Below are 22,750 nucleotides of genomic sequence, written 5' to 3'. Positions count from 1 at the left end.
TTCAGCACTTTCTTCTCTATAATATGGACATTTTTAAAAATGTCACATCTATTTCTCCATATTCTATATCTTCCATGTCCTTTTCCACAGTAAACACTGATGCAAAATACTTGTTTAGTATCTCTCCACCTCCTCTCGTAAATTTTTTATTGCCTCTAACTGTCGATTCAACCAATCCATTCAATATGATTGGATTTGCAACCAAAGCCATTTCTTGCAGACATAATCCTCAGTAACATGTAACCTCTCGCTAAACTCCTACATCTGACAAGAAGAGCACATCACTCGACTAAAGGCTATCTTTGCTCCTACACAGTCTACAAACCCAGAAAATAGCACCATCTTATTGCCCTAAAAAAAGCTCCAGGCTGTTAATATTTATGGCTTATATTTTTAAAATGTAATCAGGAGACAAATCTCAATAAAATATATAATCAAGAAAGAACCACTATTGTAGAGTTAACTTAAATATTATGCACTTATCTGTTCCTGTGCTGTGAGCTCACCCGCACAGGTTCCTCCATGATAAGTTGTGAATTTTGCTGTGTGTTAAGTTTTCCTAGACACACTCCGATGTCTAGAGATACATGAATTCAAACAGTAAAGGCAGTAACTGCGCAGATTCACAGCTGTTTCAGTTAACAGTGTAAGTTTCTTTCTCTCTCTCCTTCACTGACCATGTGCTGCCTTTTGTCTGTCCTTCTCCATTAAAAAAGTGCCATTGTTTTGACTTTTTTTTTCTCCAAAGTTCCAAAACAATGCAGCAGCATAAAAGACAGCAATTGCTGTTACTGGAATTCGAGGAAATCACCTCCAACACCTAAAATACCTCAAAAAAGGAGTAGCTCTCACAGCCATAAATTTTTTTGCTATCCTCCATCTTGGATTACCCAGAATCTTTTTTATTTATTGGGTTGTTAAAGTTTTAAACCAGGCAACCTGATTCTAGTTGGTTCACATATTGCCGTGAGAAATGAGAAATGGCTGTCTCCTATTTGGGGTACAATCATGTGTACAATTTAAAATAGTCAGTTGAATTTGCAAAGTGACGCAATTCCATTTATTGGGCATATTGATGCACAGGGTCCCATTCTTTACAGACAGGAATAACATATACATATGCTTTTCTTACTTAAATTCAACAGCCATTCTGTGGCTCATTTCTCAGGGCAATTTCTTCACCAATCAGAGTCAATCTGCCTGGTTTAGAATTTTATGCAAAGCTTGGTAGTTAACTGTCAGTTATCAACTGGTGCATTCTCCATGGCAATAATTCTACAAAACAGAACCTACTTGTCAATCAACCAGCATTCTCATATAGGATGTATTTTCTCTTTACATTGGTATTTCTAGCGAATTGCCCTGATTAAAACAAGACATAATGCTTCAATCAAATGCCCTTTTTCAGCAATCCTCAAGTTCTGCACTGCCAAACAAATCTTTCTCAATGCTATGCTCCCTCCTCAGCTAACCTGACACTCAGAGTTGCCCTCTAGCCTCTTTTGAACTGCCTCTAATGCCAGAATATCCTTTTTTAAAGTAAATTGATCAAAACTGTACAAAGTAGTCCAGCTGCAGCCTCACCACACTCTGCACAGTTGTAACAAAATTTCCCTATTTTTAAACTGACCCCCTAACAATAAAGGGAAAAAATCCATCTGCCTTTTTAATTACTTGCTGCACTTGCATGCTAATCTTTTTGTGTTTCATGCACAAGAACATCCAGATCTTTCTGTGCTGCACATTTTTGGAGTCTCTCTCCTTTTGAATTATAGTCAGTCTTTTGATTCTTCCAACTAGAATACAAAACCTCACACTTTCCCATATTAAACTCCATCTGCTAAGTGTTTGCCACCCACTTCACTTTCAACAAAAAAACCTACAGACAAACCAACAGAATACTCATGGGATCTCCAATATCAGGGTTCTTAGCAGAGGCAGTAATGCAGAGACTCAAACAAACAGCTCTGCCAACCATCCAACCTAAACTTTGGATCTGCTACATGGATGTCACCAAATGAAACAAATTAGAGGAAACCTTCAAGACCATCAATAATACCATTACTGGCATAAAATCCACTAAAGAGGAGGAAAACAACAACAAACTGCCATTCCTAAATGTCACAGTAGAGCAAACAGCCAATGGGGAACTTCAAACCGGTGCCTACAGGAAAACAACACATACTGACCAAATACTGAACCAAAGAAGCAATCATCCCAACACCCACAAACGAAGCTGCATTAAAACATTATTTCAATGAGCCACCACACACTGCAGCATAGAGGAATTACGCAGAGCAGAGGAAAATCACCTACACAGTATATTCAAAAAGAACGGGGACCCGATGAACACAATCCACTGATTTCTCAGCAACAAACACCAACAAGCACACAAAACAAATCCAGAAACCCTAGCCACTCTCCCCTACATCAAAGACATCTCAAAAATGACTGCCAGACCACTCAGATGTCTTCACATAATGGTAGCTCACAAACCCATGAACACACTAAAATAGCAGCTAATGAAATTGAAAGACCCTATACAAACAACAAACAAAACTCCCAAGAATGTAACAAACACTAGCCACGAGGATACATGAACATCAACTGGCCACAAAAAGACATGACCGACTCTCACTAGTATCCTCACATACGGATGAGGAAGGACACTACTTCCACTGAGACAACACATCCATCCTAAGTCAAGCCAAACAGAGACATGCACGAGAATTCCTAGAAGTATGGCATTCCAACCGGAACTCTATCAACATTGACTTGGATGCCATTTACCACCCCCTAAGTAAAAGAACAGGAAATGATGTCACCACAGGAAATGACATCAACAACACAAGGAAACCTAAACACATATATAGAAAGCGGGCCATGTCACCATCGCTTCATTTGGAGGCTCACTGATTATGTTACCTAGTATGGTGACAAAACGTCTGAAAATGAACCTTCCAGCTCAGCAAGCAAACCTACATCCAGAATGACCTGTACAACACCACGGAGAGCATCACAACTGATGATGCTTCCATTTGCCAAGTTTCTGCCTTACCTTGGCGATACTTTCTTCCCACGTTTTGGCGCATGCCCCAGCCCCTCCAAACCAAATGTCCAGGACCTTCAGGATATCTGTCCTGACCCGGGGAAAGGGAGAAAAGATCAGTCGCCCCAGTTCCATAGAACATGGCCTTGCCTCGATTTACTATGGCTCCAAGGCTAGTTCAAACTAGTCGCACATGCTGATGAGTGTGCGCAAAGATACTCGATCCAAGCAGAAAACAGCAGTGTTACATGTGATAGGTAATGTTACTGCAAAACTAAATTCGAGCGCAGCGATGCATGAAAAGAGGACGTTTACTGTAGTCATCGACTACCTCTTCAGGTCACACAAATGACCTTTAGTTTGAATTAAAAATATCTCAATCCCTTCAGGCAATGTAATACACTCGAAGGCAGTTCAGTGATTTGGGTATCCTGAAAGTCAACTAAATACTGTGTGCCCGAGTGTACATTTAGATACAGGTGCGATGGCTAAAATACTGAATGCAAAGGATTGAATGAAATATCACGTGCCCCGCACATTTGATATCTTCCACAGACAGAACAAGTGCAGACTTTAAAGAAATAAACGCGTTGTGACAACAGCTGAACAAGGCAAAGGGTTTGAATAGTGGTGTTGAATTGTCCGTTGGAATTGAAAATCTATCCTTTTAAAGGTTTTTTTTGGCCCTGTTGAACCATCGAGCAGATTTACACAGGAGCCCGCAGCGGAGGCTACCAACACGGCGGCTCAGGAGTGAAGGAAAGAAAAGCCTTTATGACAACCAATGCTTTAAGCTTACAAAAGAGAATAAACGCTCAAGTAGGAATTTTAAAATGTAACAGCTATAAACAAAATTTGCGTCTGTCGGTGGTAAATCAGAGAGTCGATTTAAGTTGGATTGCTGTGTGTAATCTCCCCCATTTGCAAGGCGACAATGGTTGACCCCCCGGGCGCGGTCACGTGCTTCTCCCCGCCCCGCCATTTTGTTGGTAGTTTGTATTTAGGGTCGGGCAGGAGCAGAGCTTCTCCCTGTGTGACGGGAGGTGGTGTTCGGGAAAGGTTGGTGGGGGGAAGTTGAGACAGGAAAAGCAAGACAACGTAACAGTAGACGGATAGAAGAGACGAGCAAGAAACGAGACGACAAGCCGTCTGCTTTGTATATTCGCCTGTAGTTAGTATTTCACGCCAATCACTGACAAGATGTCCACCTCCGAAGTTCCCGAATACTCTCCCTTCTTTGCAGTGATGGGCGCCTCAGCTGCAATGGTTTTCAGCGGTGAGTCTCGTGTTTGTCCCCATCAAGAGGAATGGAGAGACTGCCTGTTACTATCTATCTCTTTTTGGTTCCTCCCCTCAAGAGGGTGCTTCGTTCATTAGGTTATGGTATATTTGTGTGCTTTTAACTATAAAATGATCACGAACGAGGCTGGGTATATTTTATTTTTTTTCACCCTCTAATGGTTGTTGCCGGTGCCGGTATTTCCTGCAGTGGACGCTCTTGTCTGCGTAGATCCTTCTCTAATAGCCGCCGCTCGAGACACTTCGGCTCTTTCTGTCACCAGCTGACTGATTTCGGGTATTTCCGGAGGGTGGTACTGTTCCCCCGAATCTTGTTCGGGCCTGTCCGACTAGTGGGGCTGTCGCCGTTCGGGTATTTCCGGTCCGTGACAACCCATGGTGCGTTGTGGTTTTGGGTGGAGGACGCGTGCAAAGGAGGGTTCGGTAATTTTCGGCAAGGACAGTCCCGAGCGGATCATATGATTGGGGTGCGGGTGTTAACGTGTGTATACGTGGACTGCAACACTTTCACTTTTACCTTCTAATTCAACGTTTCCAATTAGCTTTTAAAGGACAAAAGTGTTCTCCTCCCCCCCAAATTTTAATGGATTCGGGGTTTGCGTATTTGAATTTGAGTTTAGTTTTGCCCTACAGGAAACCTAAAATGTAGCTTTATAACCGTCTAAGATAATTAGCTTTAAAATCTATCTGCAGCGAATTAATCTGCCTTTTTATACAGAATTTTTTACGCCTGGTATTTCAGTTTTGTAAAATAAATACTGCAAGGTGGCTTTTGAAGGGGTAACTGTCCTAAGGAAAGAATCGAAATTCTTTTGGCCGGAAAGATACTGGGGTACATTAAACTTGGACATCTTCCAATGAGTGCAATTCTGCTTGGCTTTCCCAGCACTGCCATAATTTCTTAGGGTTTGAATGATTTATCTCGACGCCATGGGTGATCTGTTCGTGAAAAATTAAAGCAATCTAAATTATGTTGCAATAATGTAAATTCCTTGAATGGATAATTAACCTTGGTGTGCTGGGTATGCACAGATCTGAGAATTTTTCATTGGATGTGACGTTCTTCGAAATCATTAACTGGAGGATTAATTGAAAATTATAAACTGGTTAAAACCTATAGCAACTGCCTCACCCCGTTTAACATTTGGTAATGACTAACCTGTGTATTGATATGATCTGTATTGCTGAAGCTTTTTGCCTTGTATTTTTTGGGACAAATGTAAGAATACCAAATTTCAAATGAACCAAATTTTATGCTATGCTGGCTGAGGTTTTGCTGTGGTACAAGCTTTGAATATAGGAGGTGGGAGATCATGTTGCAGCTGTAAGGACATTGGTTAGGCCACACTCGAGGGGGGGAGGAGAGGGGTGGAAGAAATATAGTGTGCAATTCTGGTCTCTTCTATAGAAAGCATGTTGTGAAACTTGAAAGGGTTCAGAAAAGATTTACAAGGATGTTGGAGGGTTTGAGCTATCGTGACAAGCTGAACAGGCTGGGGCTTTTTTTTCACTGGCATGTCGGAGGCTGAGGGGTGACCTTGGATGCTTTAAAAAATCAAGAGGGGTGTGGATAGGAATAATAGACAAATCTTTTCCCTGGGTTGTGGGAGTCCAGAACTAGAGGGCATAGGTTTAGGGTGAAAGGGGAAAGATTTTAAAAAGGAACGAAGGGGCAATCTTGTGCAGAAGATGGTGTATGTATGGAATGAGCTTCCAGAGGAAGTGGTAGAGGCTGGTCCAGTTACAACACTTAAAAGGCATCTGGATTGCTACAAGAATAGGAAGGGTTTAGAGGGATATGGGGCTAGATTGATTTTTGGATATTTGGTTGGTATGGATGAGTTGGACCAATTCTGTAATAGCTCATATGAGCTTCAAAACAAAGCACAAGGCTTAGGCATTTCCTTCAGTGAAGAACAGGTTCCCTGCATTTGAATTTATGAACATATATAAATGAGTTACATTATGAACCTGAATAATGGCCTATACCCTGTCTTTATTTGAGGCCTGTTGAGAGGCATAAACCAGATTCATCTAATTTGATTCTCTTCTGACTCCATAATATTTAAATTCAGGTTTTTAGAGCACCATGTTTACCATTTGTCTCTTCACATTTGGGATTCTACTTGCTGTTCACTGCTTGTTGCTTTTTAAACTGGATTTGAAATCTTCACACAGTACAGTAGCAATTAACACCCTGAATGTGGAAATAATTGGGATTCTAATCATAGATTTTAATAATCAAATTTGGATTAAATGAACACTGACTTAATGCCAAATAAGTCAATTTTGGGATCCCATGTTAATTCACTGACTTAGTGGTCTCTTCTCCATTTCCCCACCCTGAATATGTGCACATGCATGCACCAGGCAAATTCAGGTTGACTGATATTAGAGTATAATATACTCTAATGACCGTCTAATATGGGAGTATTTCAAGGATAAATAGATCTATACCCTCCAGATTAGGGGTGCTTTTTGTAATATCTAAAAAAAAATACTAAATATGGGATTGTTGGACCTGCATGCCTGCTTCTGCACACCAGTTCCTCTTTATTCCACTGCTTAGAACAGCATTTTTGTAATTTCTATTCATTGCAGTAGTTGGTATGTCAACACTACTCAGGTTGTCGCATCCATGCTAATCTGTTGACACTTTCCAAATTGAGATCAAAGTATGCACACTTAAAAATAGCTAGTGTAATTAGCTGATGTGGTGGCAACCCTAAACAAACTATACATCAGTTGGAGGAGAAAGTGAGGTCTGCAGATGCTGGAGATCAGAGCTGAAAATGTGTTGTTGGAACAGCGCAGAATCGACATTTCGGGCATAAGCCCTTCAGGTTTTTAGAGCCCTTCCTGAAGAAGGGCTTATGTCCGAAACGTCGATTCTCCTGTTCCCTGGATGCTGCCTGACCTGCTGTGCTGTTCCAGCTATACATCAGTTGGAACCCAGTTAGGTAGCTTTGTAGAAGAACAATTTGGATACTTTTGCAAGTTGTGCTACTGGAGAAAAGGGTACTGATCAGTTGACAAGTTAGCTGGAGGCATGCTGACTTGTGAATCCTTGTGCACATAAGGACATGATTTGAATAAAACTTGCCCCTCTTCAGGATGCAAGTTCTGCATTTAATGAAACTAATACTGAAATATTAACTATTGTTAGTTTGTTTGAGATGGGTGATTCAACAGTTATCACTTTCTTTAGGTTTAATTGAATAGCAGAAAAGGTTATGTAACAATTTTGCAATTTAAGATTTTTGTGAGAAGTCAAAAATCAAGATGGGGGTGGCTCAGTGGTTAGCATTTTGGCCTCAGTGCCAGGGACCTGGGTTCAATTTCCTCCACCTGCAACTGTCTGGGTTTCCTTCCACAGTCCAAAGATGTGCAGGTCAGGTGAGTTGGCCATGCTAAATTGCCCATAGTGTTGGTACATTAGTGAGAGGCAAATGTAGGGGAATGGGTCTGGGTGGGTTGCTCTTTGGAGGGTGGACTTGGGCTGAAGGGCCTGTTTCCACACTGTAGGGAATCTAATCTAGCAAAAACACAGAAAAGTAGCCTTATTATATTTGGTTCACATTGCATCTCCCATGGTATTGTTGTGTAACAGAGTCCACAGTTGCTCCCAGTTTCTAATGATTTCTGTTCCCTGCTTTAAAACTTAATACTATATCAGACCCCAGTTGCTTTCCTCTATTTTAATGATTCTTAACAGTGAATTAATGATTCACCTTCACAATGCCAGGACAAATGTCTTGTGATCTTTGGGGATTGCAGGATGTTGTTGGCCAAAGGCTGTCCCTCCTGCATCTGGCTGTGGTAATGTACACAACCAAACCTACCTCTTCTCCGGCCCCACAACTGCTGTATGTAATCATTTGATCTGTGGGGAAGACTGTAATCTGATCTTGATCGCTAATGGGAAAGGAGGCAGAGAAAACAACCTTTGAATTATGGTGGAAGTGCTAATTAGCATTTTGGATTCCAGTTCCCCTTAATCTTAGTGGATGGTTTAAAGCACAATGGCTTCCAACTTCATACCACACCTTTTCTGGGATGTCATAAACCTATTCACCATAAACTTGCACTGCAAAGCAAACCATACCAATCTAAATTGAAAACAAATGCTGGAGATGTTTGTCGGTCAGATTATGTCTCATCATGCCATATCTGACCTTTTTCAAATTGAGATAAAGGTATGCACATTAAAAATAGCTAGTGTAGCTAGTTGATGTGATGGCAACCTTAAACAAACTATGCACCAGTTGCTACCCCTATAGGTAGTGTGTAGAAGAACAAATTGGCTATTTCTGCGTGTTGCCTTACCAGAGTAAAGGGTATCTATAGACTGAGCTAAGGTTCACACCTAAATGACTCCAATCTAAACTTTTACCTCCTTACAGTCAATGTCTTACTGTTGGATGGATGACAAGTCACATGACTCTCTTTACCCTCACTTAAAGCTATGGATCCAAACCTCAATTGTATCCAGGCCACTTGAATGCATGATTCTGATTTTGAAATCGTTTACTGTTCATCTGTCTTGAATTGGTTATTATCTCTAGTCTTATGGTTATCTCTGACCCTTATAGGGGCAGGGGCCCTTTTTAAACTGAGCAGTTGTAATGTTACACTAAATGAAGCTGATACTTTTATAAAAGACAGCTGTTGGAATAATCTTGTCTTGAGCTGTTTTAGCAGGCTTTTGCCTGATGGTTGCAAAACATCATGAATTTGTAACTTGCTGGATCAGGTGGAGTTCCAGTGAACAGGAATGACTCAAAAGCTTTCCCTGTAATGAAGAGCAGAAGTATGGGCAGTCAAGTGAATGGAATGAACACATTGAGGTTGGACCTGTGACTTTAAATTTCTCAACCTATCTCCATTATTTCTGTTTGTGTGCTGAGGCACTTAATGTGTGAAGATTTAAAGTTGTGCCTGCACTAATTGGAGGAACAGTGGGCAGCAAGACTCTGCCACCAGCTTCAGTCTATCACTTGCTGCAGCCCAAGTGGGATCCTGCTGTTTAGGAACCTCCCTTTTTAAATAGATTGGCAGATTGGTTTTGACTGTCCTGTGTCCTTTACATAGGACATAGACATAGAACATTACAGTGCAGTACAGGCCCTTCAGCCCTCTGCGCTGTCCTGTGAAACCAATCTGAAGCCCATCTAACCTACACCATTCCATTCATGTGCCTATCTGAGACCATTTAATGCCTGTAAAGTTGGTGAGTCTACAACTGTTGCAGGCAGTGTTCCATATCCCTACTACTGAGTAAAGAAACTACCTCTGACATCTGTCCTAATCTATCACCCCTCAATTCAAAACTATGCTCCCTTGTGGTGGCCATCACCATCCTCTGAAAAAGGCACTCTCAATCCATCTGATCTAACCCTCATGTCTCAATTAAGTCACCTCTTAACTTTTTCTCTAGTGAAAACACCCTCCAGTCGCTCAGCCTTTCCTTGTAAGACCTTCCCTGCATACCAGGTAACATCCTAATGAATTTCCTCTCTAGATACTTTCCAAAGCTTTCACATCCTCCTTGTAATGTGGTGACCAGAACTGTACACGTACTCCAGGTGTGGCCGCACCAGAGTTTTGCAGCATGACCTCATGGTTCTGAAACTTAATCCCTCTACTAATAAAAGCTAGCACACCATATGCTGCCTTAACAGCCCTATTAAACTGGATGGCAACTTTGACAGATCTGTTCGTGGACACTGAGACCTCTGCTCATCCACACTACCAAGAATCTTTTTCAACCCTTTGGTTGAGTAAAGTAAGACTCACTGGACTGTAATTACCAGGGTTGTCTCTACTCTCCTTGAAAAAGGTGACATTTGCTATCCTCGAGTCTTCTGGTATTATTCCTGTAGTCGATGACTAAAATTCAAAGCCAAACGCTTTGCAATCTCCTCCCTGGCTTCCCAGAAAATTTAGGATAAATCCCATCTGACCTGGGGATTTATCTATTTTTACACTTTCCAAAATTTCTAATGCCACCACCTTATGAACCTCAATCCCATCTAGTCTAGTAGCCTGTATCTCTGTATTCTCCTCGACAATGTTGTCTTTTCCAGTGTGAATACTGACAAAATATTCATTTAGTGCTTCCCCATCTCTTCTTACTCCACATACAACTTCCACTACTGTCTTGATTGGCCCTAATCTTATTCTAGTCAGTCTTTCCTGATACCTATAGAAAGTTTAAGGGTTTTCCCTGATTCTATCCACTAACAACTTTTCATGACCCCCTCATTGCTCATCGTGGCTCTCTTGGTCTTTCCTGGCTACTTTGACTTTCAATCGTCCTAACTAAGCCATCACATCTCATCCTAACCAGCTGCTTTCTTCCTCTTGACAAGATTCAATTTGCTTCGTAAACCACTCCTGCACTCAACTTCCCTGTCTGACAGGTATGTACTTATAAGGACACGCAGTAGCTGTTCATTGAATAGCTCCACATTTCAATTGTGCCCATCCCCTGCAGTTTCCTTCCCCGTTATATGCATTGTAAATCTTGTCTAATGCATTGTAATTGCTTCTTTCCTGCCCCCCCCCCCAAAAAAAAAGCTGTAGCTCTTGCCCTCTGATGTATACCTATGCCTTTCCATCGCTAAAGTAAACATAACTGAATTGTGGTCACTAGCACCAAAGTGCTCACCTACCTCCAAATCCAACACCTGGCTGGGTTCATTACCCAGTACTCAATCTGATGTGGCCTTGTCCCTTTTGTTAGCCTGAATACATAGTCAGAAAACCCTCCTGCGCACAACAGACAAAAGCTGACCCATCCAAAGTACTTGAACTATTGTATTCCCAATCAATATTTGGAAAATCAAAAGTCTCCCATAACTACCTGGTTACACTCCTCCTACCGAGAATCATCTTTGCTATCTTTCCTCTAAAACTCGAACTATTTAGAGGCCTATAGAAAACTCCAAACAGGGTGACCACTCCTTTTCTTGTTTCTAATCTCAGCCCATACTACCTCATTTGACAAGTTCTCAAATGTCCTTTCTGCAGCTGTAATACTGTCCTGACTAATTATGCCATGCCCCATCTCTTTTACCATCTTCTCTGTTCTTATTGAAATATCTAAATCCTGGAACCTGCAACAACCATTCCTGTCCCTGCTCTACCTATTCTGAAATGGCCACAACATCTAAATCGCAGATACCAACCCATGCTGCAAGTTCACTTATTCTGGATGCTCCTGGTGTTGAAATAGACTCACTTCAAACCAACTTCTTGCTTGCCAGTGCCCTCTGTGACCCTGAAACCTTATTTTGGACTCTCAACCACCTGTATACTCCAAGTAGGTCCTCATCTTCCCCCCCCCCCCCTGCTGAATTAGTTTAAACCCACCTGAAGAGCATTATTAAACCCCCCCCCCCCCCCCTGATATTGGCACCCCTCTGCTTCAGGTGAAGACCATCCTTTTTGTAGAGGTCTCGCCTATCCCAAGATGAGGCCCACTTTTCCAAGAATCCAAAACCCACCCTCCTGTACCATCTCTGTAGCCACATGTTAAACTACTTTCTCTCTCTTTCCCCACCTTGCTGGCATAGGCAACAAACCAGAGATAATTGTTTATCCTAGCTCCCTGAATTTCTGCCTTAAATTCCCATCTCTTCCTGCCTACTTGGGAGTCCCCAACAACTAAAGTTCTGCTCTTTTCCCCCCCTTCCTCCTGAGCAACAGGGACAGTTGTGCCCTATTGCTTACCCTGGTAGGCCCACCAACAGTATCCAAAGCAAATATTTGTTGTGGAACAGCCACAGGGATCCCTAAGAGTCTGCCGGTTCCCTTTTGTCCCCTGACAGTAACCCAACCACCACCTTGTACCTGAGGTGTGACTATCTCCCTGTAATTTGTCTCAATACTCCCCTCCACCTCCTGAATGATCCAAAGTTCACCCAGCTCCAGTTCCATAATGTGGTTGAGGAGTTGCATGCTCTTCCTGCAGATGCAGTTAACAGGGACACTGGTGACCCTACCTCCCACATTCTGCAGAAGGAACATTCAACTGCCCTAACCTCCATTCCACCCAAATATAAAGCCTTGCTTACCCAGCAGTCCTATACCGGCTCCTGCTCAGCAAATGCTGTGCCATGAGGTATGTTTTGAAACTTTACTCCCACCTCCTTGTCGGGCCTCTGGTTGTCTTGCTCCTTCCACAGCAACTGCTGCTGAGAAAATGAAGATAATTCAACTGTTATTCAGCAGGGTAGCCAGCTGAGGTGAAATTAGTGTCTTGTCTGTTGTCTGTCATGCTCTTCAGGCATTTCTACCCACTTCTGTGTAGCACTACTTTGAGGTAGTAACATGACTTTGGATTTAATATTCTCGCCCAGTAGTGAAAAGTATATGTTCTGGTGCCATCTTGGATTACAGAATTATATAAAGTTATGAATAAATTAAAGACTGGAATAATGGGACAAGATTGAGGTTGGCAAGTCAATTCCTGTTCCAGTTTACAGCTTTCCTTGCACCTGTGTTTTTCCAGTTGCTATACTTCCACTTTGACATTCATCTGTAAACTATTTTCCCCATCTGTACAACTTTGCACATCTTTGATTCATGTGATTTATAATCAAGATTTTGCACATGAGTTCTTGAATCATAGCAAGGTACACTCTTGAAAGTGGTCTTTATGGCATCTTAGTACTGAAATTCAAATTAGAATTTGAGTTATCAGTTAAAGGTTACAATATCCAGGTTTGTGTGCACTTTATTTATAAGATATCAATTGAGAAATATAGTCAATTGAGAAATGTAGTCATTTCAGATGACTTCTGTTATATTGAATGGCGTTAGAAAATTGTCCATATCAGTTCCAATTACCTTTCAATTAATTTCTAAACGCTTGCACTTTTTCAGATTTTTAATAACTGTTTTCTAATCTAATTTCTTTTTTAACTGACTAGCTGGCCTTCAACTTGACAGAAATATGCTACTATTCTTGTCTGAGTAGACATTTGTTTAGGGGCATTGAAAGTGCAGTGTTGGACCTAATTCCATTTTCAATTTTCTCTCCTGTTGTATATTCAACTGTCAAACAAATGTTTCTCCAGTCTAAACTGGCACAATTCACAAAGTGATTGACTTCAGTCATTGGCTGCCAAATCTCTTGATCCAAGTAGTTCAAAGGTCCCATGTACTAGTGGAGTAATTGCTTTAATAGATTAGATTACTTAGTGTGGAAACGGGCCCTTCGGCCCAACAAGTCCATACCGACCTGCAGAAGCGCACCCACCCAGACCCATTCCCCTACATTTATCCCTGCAACTAACACTACAGGCAACTTAGCGTGGCCAATTCGCCTAACCTGCACATTTTTGGACTGTGGGAGGAAACCGGAGCACCCGGAGGAAACCCACGCAGACACGGGGAGAATGTGCAAACTCCACACAGTCTGTCGCCTGAGGTGGGAATTGAACCCAGGTCTCTAGCGCTGTGAGGCAGCAGTGCTAACCACTGTGCCACTGTGCCACCCACATGGCACAGTGGCACAGACTTTATAACTGGATTAAAAATCCAGGTGCTGAATTTTTAATCTGGTTATGGAATTGAATTCTAGACACTATGGGGTGGCAGTTACAAAAGTGACCAGTGTCTGGCTAGTATTAGAAACCATTTTCCTGTTCATGAGAAATATTCACTGCTGTATGAACCAACGCATTAGGGATAGGCAGTGTGACCTGCCTTTTTGTCAACTGAAGCCACACTTACTGAACCAACTTAATCTAAGCCTGTTGAGAATGTGTAGGTATGAGCAGGTAGGAAAAGTTGAGTTTTCTAAACAAGAGATTCAGCTGAGCATGACTCGTAAGATAGAACTTCATCATTAATAATGGGATGCTGGAGGCAAGGGTAATGGGTTAAGGTGGAAAAGCAGTCATTATGCAGAGCCATTTAACAATATTGGATGCATTCAGTATGCAAGGTCGGCTAACAAGGGGAAATGAATCCATTGTACAAATCCAGTTAACGAGGTTAAGAACACTGTTTGCATAACAGTAAAGGGTTTGGTCTCTGCCTTTGATACTTATTAATTGGGTGACCATTATCAATTGATGTGTGTTGCCTTATCTGGATGCTCCTCCCTGTAAAATGACACCAGTTCATTTGAGAAACCGTTCTTCGAGAAGACCATGAACTGTCTTTGCACATGGGCAATTTGTTCTCCCTCTCCAAGGCCTAAAATAAAGATGGAGGTGAAACTATACTGTGCTTCTGAACATTCTTCTTTGACTGGAGAGGGAAACGGGATGACAATGTTCCAAGGGGTGCTAATTCCTCTGGACTTTAGTGTGCATACTATCCTGAATGTGGGATGACTACTGCTACAGTTAATGATCACTGATTCATAAAGGCTGTGTTTTTAATTTAGTGACATCCTGTTCCAACTGACATCCTTTCCACTGAAATAGTAACTTGGGTGACTAGTATTCACACTTTCTTGATGACTGAGCAACCTTCATCCTCTTTGCTTTGCGTTGTTGTCATGGAGGGGTCATGCTTGGGTAATGTTCCCACTGTTCAGAAATAATGGAGGGACACCCAATAAATCTTGCTATTGATAACATGGAACATTCCCTCTATATAAACTAAAAATTAACTACTCCTTTGATCCTGTCCAATGTCTCATTGATTAGTTCCCCACTTACTAAAGTTTAATCCAGGGAACTGTTTGGATCTTTCCCCTTTCAGCAGCATGAAGAGCTTTGTAGTGAACAATTGTCATCTGTTTCATTCAAACTTCACTTTATTTTCTGATGCAGCAGTTGAGCTTCACATTACTGAATGTGATAAAGGCTTGGTTTTAAGCTGTCTAGATGAAGTTTGCATAATTGTGGTGTCCTGCTTGTGTATAATGTAAATTTGTGATCTGAACTGTTTGCATTTAATAAATATCTCCATCTTGGAATTACTAAAGTCTCAATTTGGTAAACCAGATTGAGTTTGACACCAGGGTCAAACAGCTGCTATTGGGCAGCAGTATTTACTGCTACTGCTTCTGTTGCTGCCAGCTGTAGTTTTTATAATCTTAAGCATTGAAATGTATGGAATGGAAAGAAGCCATTCAGTCTCTAGTTAAAGCTATCTAAACAAAACCTGCTTTCTAGCTCTTGATCTTAAATGTTTGTAGATTATGGCATTTGAAATGCATAAGTATTTTATGCATATGTGGGGGTTTTGTCTCTACAGATGTCTTCAGTAGGCATTTGAAGAATTTATTCTGAATTCTTATTGGCAGTTTGTCTAAATTGAGTGAAGTGTTCTTATGTAAGCTTCCTTATGTGTTGGGAGAGTGGAATACAACTCATTCTCATTGCATATAATAGACCTGATCAGATGGTAGTTTGGAGCTGGTGACCAACAGTAGCTGAGTGAGCTGGTAAAATCAGGCTGGTTAAAATAAACATGCCATCTGTTGCCTTACACTGCTACCTTGCAGTGAGAATTGTAGATTAGCTTGATTTGGTGAGGATTTTACAGGCTGTTCTTCCACTTTCCAACTGTTCCTTGTGCTTCACCTAGTGGTTTAGAACTAATGAATAACTTGTTCTCTTCAGGAGTATTAAAATTTTTTTAGAAGCCGTTTGTGCATTTGGGTGTTTAAACCAGCTTTTATAGACCAGAGTGCAAATTCTCAAATTACTTCAGTAAGATTGGTTGGTTGATTCTATCATGCTTTTTCTTTGTTTTCTCCCTTTCTTTAGCTCTAGGAGCTGCTTATGGTACCGCTAAGAGTGGAACAGGAATTGCTGCCATGTCTGTTATGAGACCTGAGCTGATCATGAAATCCATCATTCCTGTTGTGATGGCAGGTATCATTGCTATCTATGGACTGGTGGTGGCAGTATTAATTGCCAACTCACTGACAGAAAAAATAACATTATTCAAGTAAGTCTCCCTTAACTGGGAATTTCTTGCATTGTGTGGCCTAGCTGCTGTATATGTGATTAATGTTTTTCTTTTGAGTTTAGCTATTTAAAACTTCATTCAAGAGAATCATCTTTGAACTAAATGACAGCATGAAGTCATGCATTGCAACCACAAGGCCTGGTGTCTGTATTGATTCTAAGAAAGTTGTCTACTTCAGCTTTTTCTGTAGCCCTACAATCTTTTATTTGTAGGTCTCCAGTAAATATGGCTCAACAGTGCTTTCCAGAACCTAGTCACTTGCTATGTAGTCTTTTTCCTTTTGACTGTTCTTTGCCTGTAAGTCACCACAAATTTGTTTTTGATAATCAGCCAGTGGATAGTTCCAAATCTTTGTCAAGACCATGGTCAATCCTCTGACTAGTCCTGTTTCTCCAGATTTTCTACCTGAAGTTCTTTGCCCCAGGAATAACTTTTGTATCTTTTTGCACCCTCTAATTGTGCTTATCTCTGTGCCCAGAACAGCAGACAGTGCTCCAGTTGAACCAGTATTCTATAAAAGTTCATTATAAATTCATTGCTTTTGTATTCTTTAACTGGACTTGCATTCTTCATTGATTTATGCATTCATATGTAGTTACCTTTGCTCCTGTGCTGCAACTCCATTAAAAGTTATTCCCTTATGTTGGCACTCCTTATTCTGACAAAATATTGTGCTTCTCTGCATTTAAGTTTTATCTGCCTCTAAATCCTCTTTACTGCTGCTTCTTGCCACTTAAATTTTTGGCATTGGTACCTGTGCAGTTCTAGACCATCAATAAATATCAAACAAAACAATGCACTGCTGGAGAACCCTCTAATGCACTGTTCTCCAGTATTAAAGAAACAGCAGTCATTATATCTATCTTTTTGTCACTGTCCAATTTTTGTACCCTTGCAGTGTCTGACCCTTCTATTCAATGATCTCTTAGCCAGAAAAAGCTTTGTGTGTTGAGCATGTCAATCTTACCATAACTTGAAATTTATTTTCCTGGAGTGGACTGTTTGGGATGCATCCTTTAATGTGAGCCCTGACTTTGCATCAAAATTGCTGTTTGTTGGGTGAGTTGTGTATTTGTTCTGTTAGTACAGCAGATGGAGGAGATGGTTTCACTGTAATGTACATAATTATAGACAGAATTAACTTGATCATCCGAGTCAATCATTAGAAGATGAAATGGCAACATATGGAAAATATTTGTTTTCTTCCTCCAGGGAAATTGATTTCAAATATTTTGAAATAATAGGTGTAGAATATTTTGGCTTTTGACAGGTTACTATGCAGGAGACTGAAGAATGTGTTATTGAATCTTACAGAAGGGAAGGAGGATAGTGAGTCAATGTAAATTATGCAGAGGTCTTTGGCTGGCAACATGTCTGTTCTGGGGCTGTGTACAGCAGCAATTTGATTGAAATAGCATCCTAATGTGATCTTGAAAACAAAAGGTATTGTAAATGAGTAAGGAGATATTGGAATGGACACAGATGTTGAATTCACTTTTGGTATATAAATAGATGTTAGGTGATCATATCACTGCTCTAAGATTTTACCTAATTGAGGCTGGTGTCATTTAAAGTAGTGAACTTTGAGTAGTATGGAACATGTTGATGTTTTTGGTACAGAATCTTGTATAAAAGTTTGGTAGGGTTTCACTTTACAGTTAAAGCACTGTAGTGTTTGGACTTTAAGCAAGGCTTTATTCTTTGCAAGGGAGTTGCTTGAGGTATGGTGTTTCCAGTTACAGGAGCAATTGATTGTCCTTAAGATGACTTTAAGATTGTTTTAGTCTTGCCCTGTGTTCCCATTTAAATAGGTTGCTCTGAAAATTTAAATTCATCCTTTTTAAGGATGCAGATGTAGTTTGTCAAACACTTCCTCTTAGCATGTGGGCACCATAGATCACCACCCCTCCCTTGTAAGATGGTAATGAGTTGCCTGCTTGGACCACTGCCATAGATTATGGTGTAGATGTACTGTGCTGCTGGGACCTCCAATTACAGTGCAGTAATGGCAATGTAATTCATGATGCTATGTGGCATTGGAGGCATGTGCAGTCAGTAGTATTCCATTCATTCCTCCAACTAGGTATGGAATGTTTGGAAGATCCTATGTAAGAGCTTTTGAGTTGCTGCAGTGCATGTTGGTGGTGTATGCTACTAAAATTGTCCTATGTGAATGGGGTGCCACTGGAATAAACTTTGTCCAGATGTGGTGTTGAGCTTAGAGTTAGAGCTCCACTCCTCAGACAAGTAGAATATTCCATCACATTCTTTAAAGCCTGTTCAACTACAAATTAGAAGTAAAGTCCTGAGTTTACTCAGACTAATTCCCAGCCTTTCATCTGCTCTGGTGTCCATGGTTGATCCAGTTTGGTTTCTGGTCAATGATAGACCACACAATACAAGTATTCAAGAGCAGTAATGGCATTGAATATCACGGGAAGAAAAGATTCTGGAGCTATTGATTTCTCTGCATCTGCATCCCCCTGATTTACTTTCCCCTTAGCTCAAGTCAGGATCTTCAAGTGTTGCCTATTGGTACAGGCTGCTTCAATGTCTCTTGCTGGGTCCTGTCACCACCATATCCTTCTGATGGTAGGAAGGTAACTGAAGCAGCTGAAGACAGCTGTGGACATTACACTACACTAAGAACTTGTATAGTGTCTTGATGTGATGGACCTCAACTGTAGCCACTGTTCTTATGCACAGCCAAAAGAGACCTGTAATTTCCATTTGATTTTAGGTTTGGTACAATTTTAGTGGCAGTTCAAGACAATCTCTCTCCTGGAGTTTAGCTGTTTTGCCTTTGTCCAGACTGGGGTTGTGATGAGGTCAGGAGCTGAGTGGTCTTGGCACTCAGTCAATAGTGACCTTCCCACTGCTCTGTAATTGTTGCATGACAGCTCTAAATTACACATACCATCAACTTGAGTGTAAATTGAGTCACTTATCAGCTCCTCATTTCAGCTTTTTTGGGTAGATAGGCAATTTTTCACACTTGTTGCCTGTTAGCCATATGGGTTCTCTGCAGTGTTTTAAGACAAAGAATGTTTACCTTGATGTGATTGTATTGAGGTGTAATTAAATAGTTACTGAAATGATTTTTCTCAAAGCAAGATTTTCAATATTGCTCTGAAGTTTCCACTTATAAATTGACCTAGAAGTAGATATGTGAATCCTTGCACCAGCATGTTAGATGTCCTGGCCCTAGGCTTTAGGAGGTATGGTTGAATTGCTTTTGTTGCTGTATGCTGTGCATGTAGAATCCAGAAATAATGGAGAAGAGTAAAATGCTAAAATTACTCAGCATTAAAGAAATTCCTATCATCAAATGTCTGCCATTCTAATAGTCTGATCTGAGTTGACGTGCAGCAGTCTTATCACTCTAAATGAACTCATGACCATTTGAAATCTCTGGTTTAATCCAGTGCTTGGAAAACTTTATCTTTGATCTATAGCTGAAAAATGTGTTAATCCTGTTCTGTTTCTGCCCAGTTTCAACTCCTAAACATGTTGTCAAAGTTTTCTTTTTTAAATGCCAAAAGATAAGACATGAACCACTTCTATGCATTTGAAATTTGCATTGAACCTTAAATCTGTCTTCTGTGGTTAATTTGACCAAAGCTGGCTAACAATTGAGTAAGGAAGAGGCATGAACATTTTTTTGCTTTGTTTTTCACTACTTGCTCTTGCCTTTGAATAAATGGGATTCCTCTTTTGAGTAGATATGAGGTCACAAGGGATTTGGGCAGTGTGGACTAGGCAACTGTTCATTGATTGGATGGGTTGAGACACTGATTTAAGATGAATTTCCAGAGATGTTTTAGCTTAAAATCTGGAATATGCCTAAAGTGAGTTTTTTTGGCTCATTCTTGTAAGCGAGAGAAAGTGAGGGCTGCAGATGCTGGAGATCAGAGCTGAAAATGTGTTGTTGGAAGAGCGCAGCAGGTCAGGCAGCATCCAAGGAACAGGAGAATTGACATTTCTGGCATAAGCCTGATTCCTGAAGAAGGGCTTATGCCCGAAACGTTGATTCTCCTGTTCCTTGGATTCTGCCTGACCTGTGCTTTTCCAGCAACACATTTTCAGCTCATTCCTTTAAGCCACAATTGAATCTTCCCTTGGAAAGGGATGGGTGAGGAGAGTGGGGGTGGAGCAGAAAAGGGGCTATGGGATGCAACCAGTTCAGGTGCACTTGAAGAGCTGGTACAGGCATGATTGTCCACCTGGTTGTCTGTTGTAGCCATTTTTGTTCCTGTCCACAGGCAGACTTTGTTTATTCTCTACTACTTCCATACCTCCTTGTATTTAAACATATTGTCTACCTATTTTTTTTCAGTTCTAAGAAGCTGTATTATTGAAATGAAACATCAGCTGTTTCTGTCCACAGGCACTGTCTGACCAATACTTCCAGCATCTTTTAAGCTAGTTTCTAAAATTAATGGCTTTTTACATGTTGTGGATAAGCTGTGGTTTTTGGCCTTTACGTTTGAAGGCTTGAATCAGATGGGAAAGTGTTAGTATTGGCTAATAAACCCTGAAATGTCAGGATTTACTTCTCCATCCACATACACTACTGTGGTAAAGTGAAATATTTGTACATCAGACAAGATCTGGAGATTGGCTAGCTGAGTTTTCTTCTTTGATATACTGATCTGTGACTGAGTCAACCTGTGCTGTTCAGGTGGAGTCTAAGTTTCTGAAACTTTATTCCAGTTTGGTTTTGTCTCTTGATTCTTGGGCTTAAGGGATGATATTGGGACTCCATTATCTCTTTGTTCTGTTTGGCCTTGCACATATCCAGAAGTTAACACTAAATCACACTTCACCATTCGCCTCTGCTGTTTTCTCTCTCCGTCCTGTCCCTCCCTCCATCGTCTGGAACCCCCTTGTCATGATGGATAATGTCACCATATTGCTGCCATAAGTGTACTGTGGTTTTCACTTTATAGGTTTACCTCATGTGATCTCTCCTTTTTTGAGCACTAAGGTCTCCATTGTACGGTCGTGTTCAGTGCAGAAATTAAGTCTCTTCCTGACCGGAGTGCAAGTTGCAATTACACATTTTGCTGTTTGAACAATAGCTCCTGAAATTTTAGCAAGGAAGATCAGGAAGTATGGGCAGTGTCATTTCTAGTTTGGACTGTATGTAAAGGATGACATTTCTAGCAATCTTGTGAAATAAATAAGCCATTTACTTTGGATATTTACCTACATTTGGAGCAGCATGATCTATTCCTGCAGCATGTTGAGGGGTCTTTTCAGAATTGAAAATGTCTCAACTTGAATATAACTACTTTTTTATGTTCATGTTACAGGAGCTTCCTTCAGCTGGGTGCTGGTTTGAGCGTTGGATTGAGTGGTCTTGCTGCTGGCTTTGCTATTGGCATAGTAGGTGACGCTGGTGTACGAGGAACTGCACAGCAGCCAAGGTTATTTGTCGGGATGATCCTGATCCTCATTTTTGCTGAAGTATTGGGTCTTTATGGCCTGATTGTTGCTCTGATCCTTTCCACAAAATAAATCCTGCAAATATAGTGCATAGCTGTCATTCTAATGGTCTTAACTCCAGAATGTGTACAGTCGTATCACTTTGGTAGTCAATCTCTTGTAAATGCGCAATGTATGTTAGTGATTGTCTGTCTTGTGTATATTTAGGTATAGAATTGTATTGGTTTTAAGAGCCAGATTCAGTGGCTTCTAAACACATGCAATTTCCAATCCATATTACTGTTGAGGAGCACTCTGATTCAATTAGGGTTGTAATGTTTTCATTTCTTCCACTTGATTTTATTTATAAGATTTAAAATGTTCATTGTTATTATGGAGCAAGATTTCTGGAGTCCCAATGATATAGTAGATTATTGCACTGTCAGTAATTGTATTTGCTCAGATCTCCCTGGATGTAATAATTGGTTAAAGATTGGATCTGATCATAGTCCTACTTTTGTGTATTGATATTGGAGTGAGTTCTACTTGTGTTTTTAACATCCTGAGGCACATGTAAAATGTTTCCAGTAGTAAGATGTATGCCTATTCATAAAAGGTGTGCACCCAGTATTGGGTGTTACATTTCTGATGTTTCCAAATAAAAAAATCCTCAACTACCTTTTTTATGAAGTTGCCTAGCATTTTGTTTAAACTTGTGCATTCTTTTCAATTGGTTAAAACCTGGACTTTCAGATCCTTGATACTAATTATTGTGCTTGTCTTGGGACATCTGTCGATACTGACTTTAATTGCAGTTTCATTTTTGAGCAATGGTTTCTTGGCTGACAAATCAGTACTTTGGTGCTGCCATTACTGGGCTAATGCTGAAGCATTTGTAGGTAACAAGGAACCATGTGGCTTATTCAGAATTGTTGCTTGGGAGACAGTGGGAGAATAAAACACTTACTGAGCTTGTAATTCCAGACACTAGGGCTAATGCTCTGAATATGGCTTCAAATCCTACCATGAGAACTG

At 40.7% G+C, this 22,750-nt stretch overlaps 1 protein-coding gene across 1 annotated transcript; it reads left to right on the top strand.

The window, feature by feature from the left end:
• The first annotated feature begins 4,039 nt into the window (after window positions 1-4,039).
• atp6v0cb (ATPase H+ transporting V0 subunit cb) lies at window positions 4,040-22,394 on the top strand. Its single transcript, XM_043711481.1, has 3 exons — window positions 4,040-4,325; window positions 16,084-16,267; window positions 21,604-22,394. Exons 1-3 carry the CDS (start codon window positions 4,250-4,252, stop codon window positions 21,806-21,808), a joined length of 465 nt encoding a protein of 154 aa, XP_043567416.1. The 5' UTR covers window positions 4,040-4,249; the 3' UTR covers window positions 21,809-22,394.
• The last annotated feature ends 356 nt before the right edge of the window (window positions 22,395-22,750 follow it).

This window comes from Chiloscyllium plagiosum, chromosome 21, assembly GCF_004010195.1.
Source record: "Chiloscyllium plagiosum isolate BGI_BamShark_2017 chromosome 21, ASM401019v2, whole genome shotgun sequence".
NCBI classification, from domain to species: domain Eukaryota; kingdom Metazoa; phylum Chordata; class Chondrichthyes; order Orectolobiformes; family Hemiscylliidae; genus Chiloscyllium; species Chiloscyllium plagiosum.
This window is presented reverse-complemented; position numbering and strand designations above follow the sequence as displayed.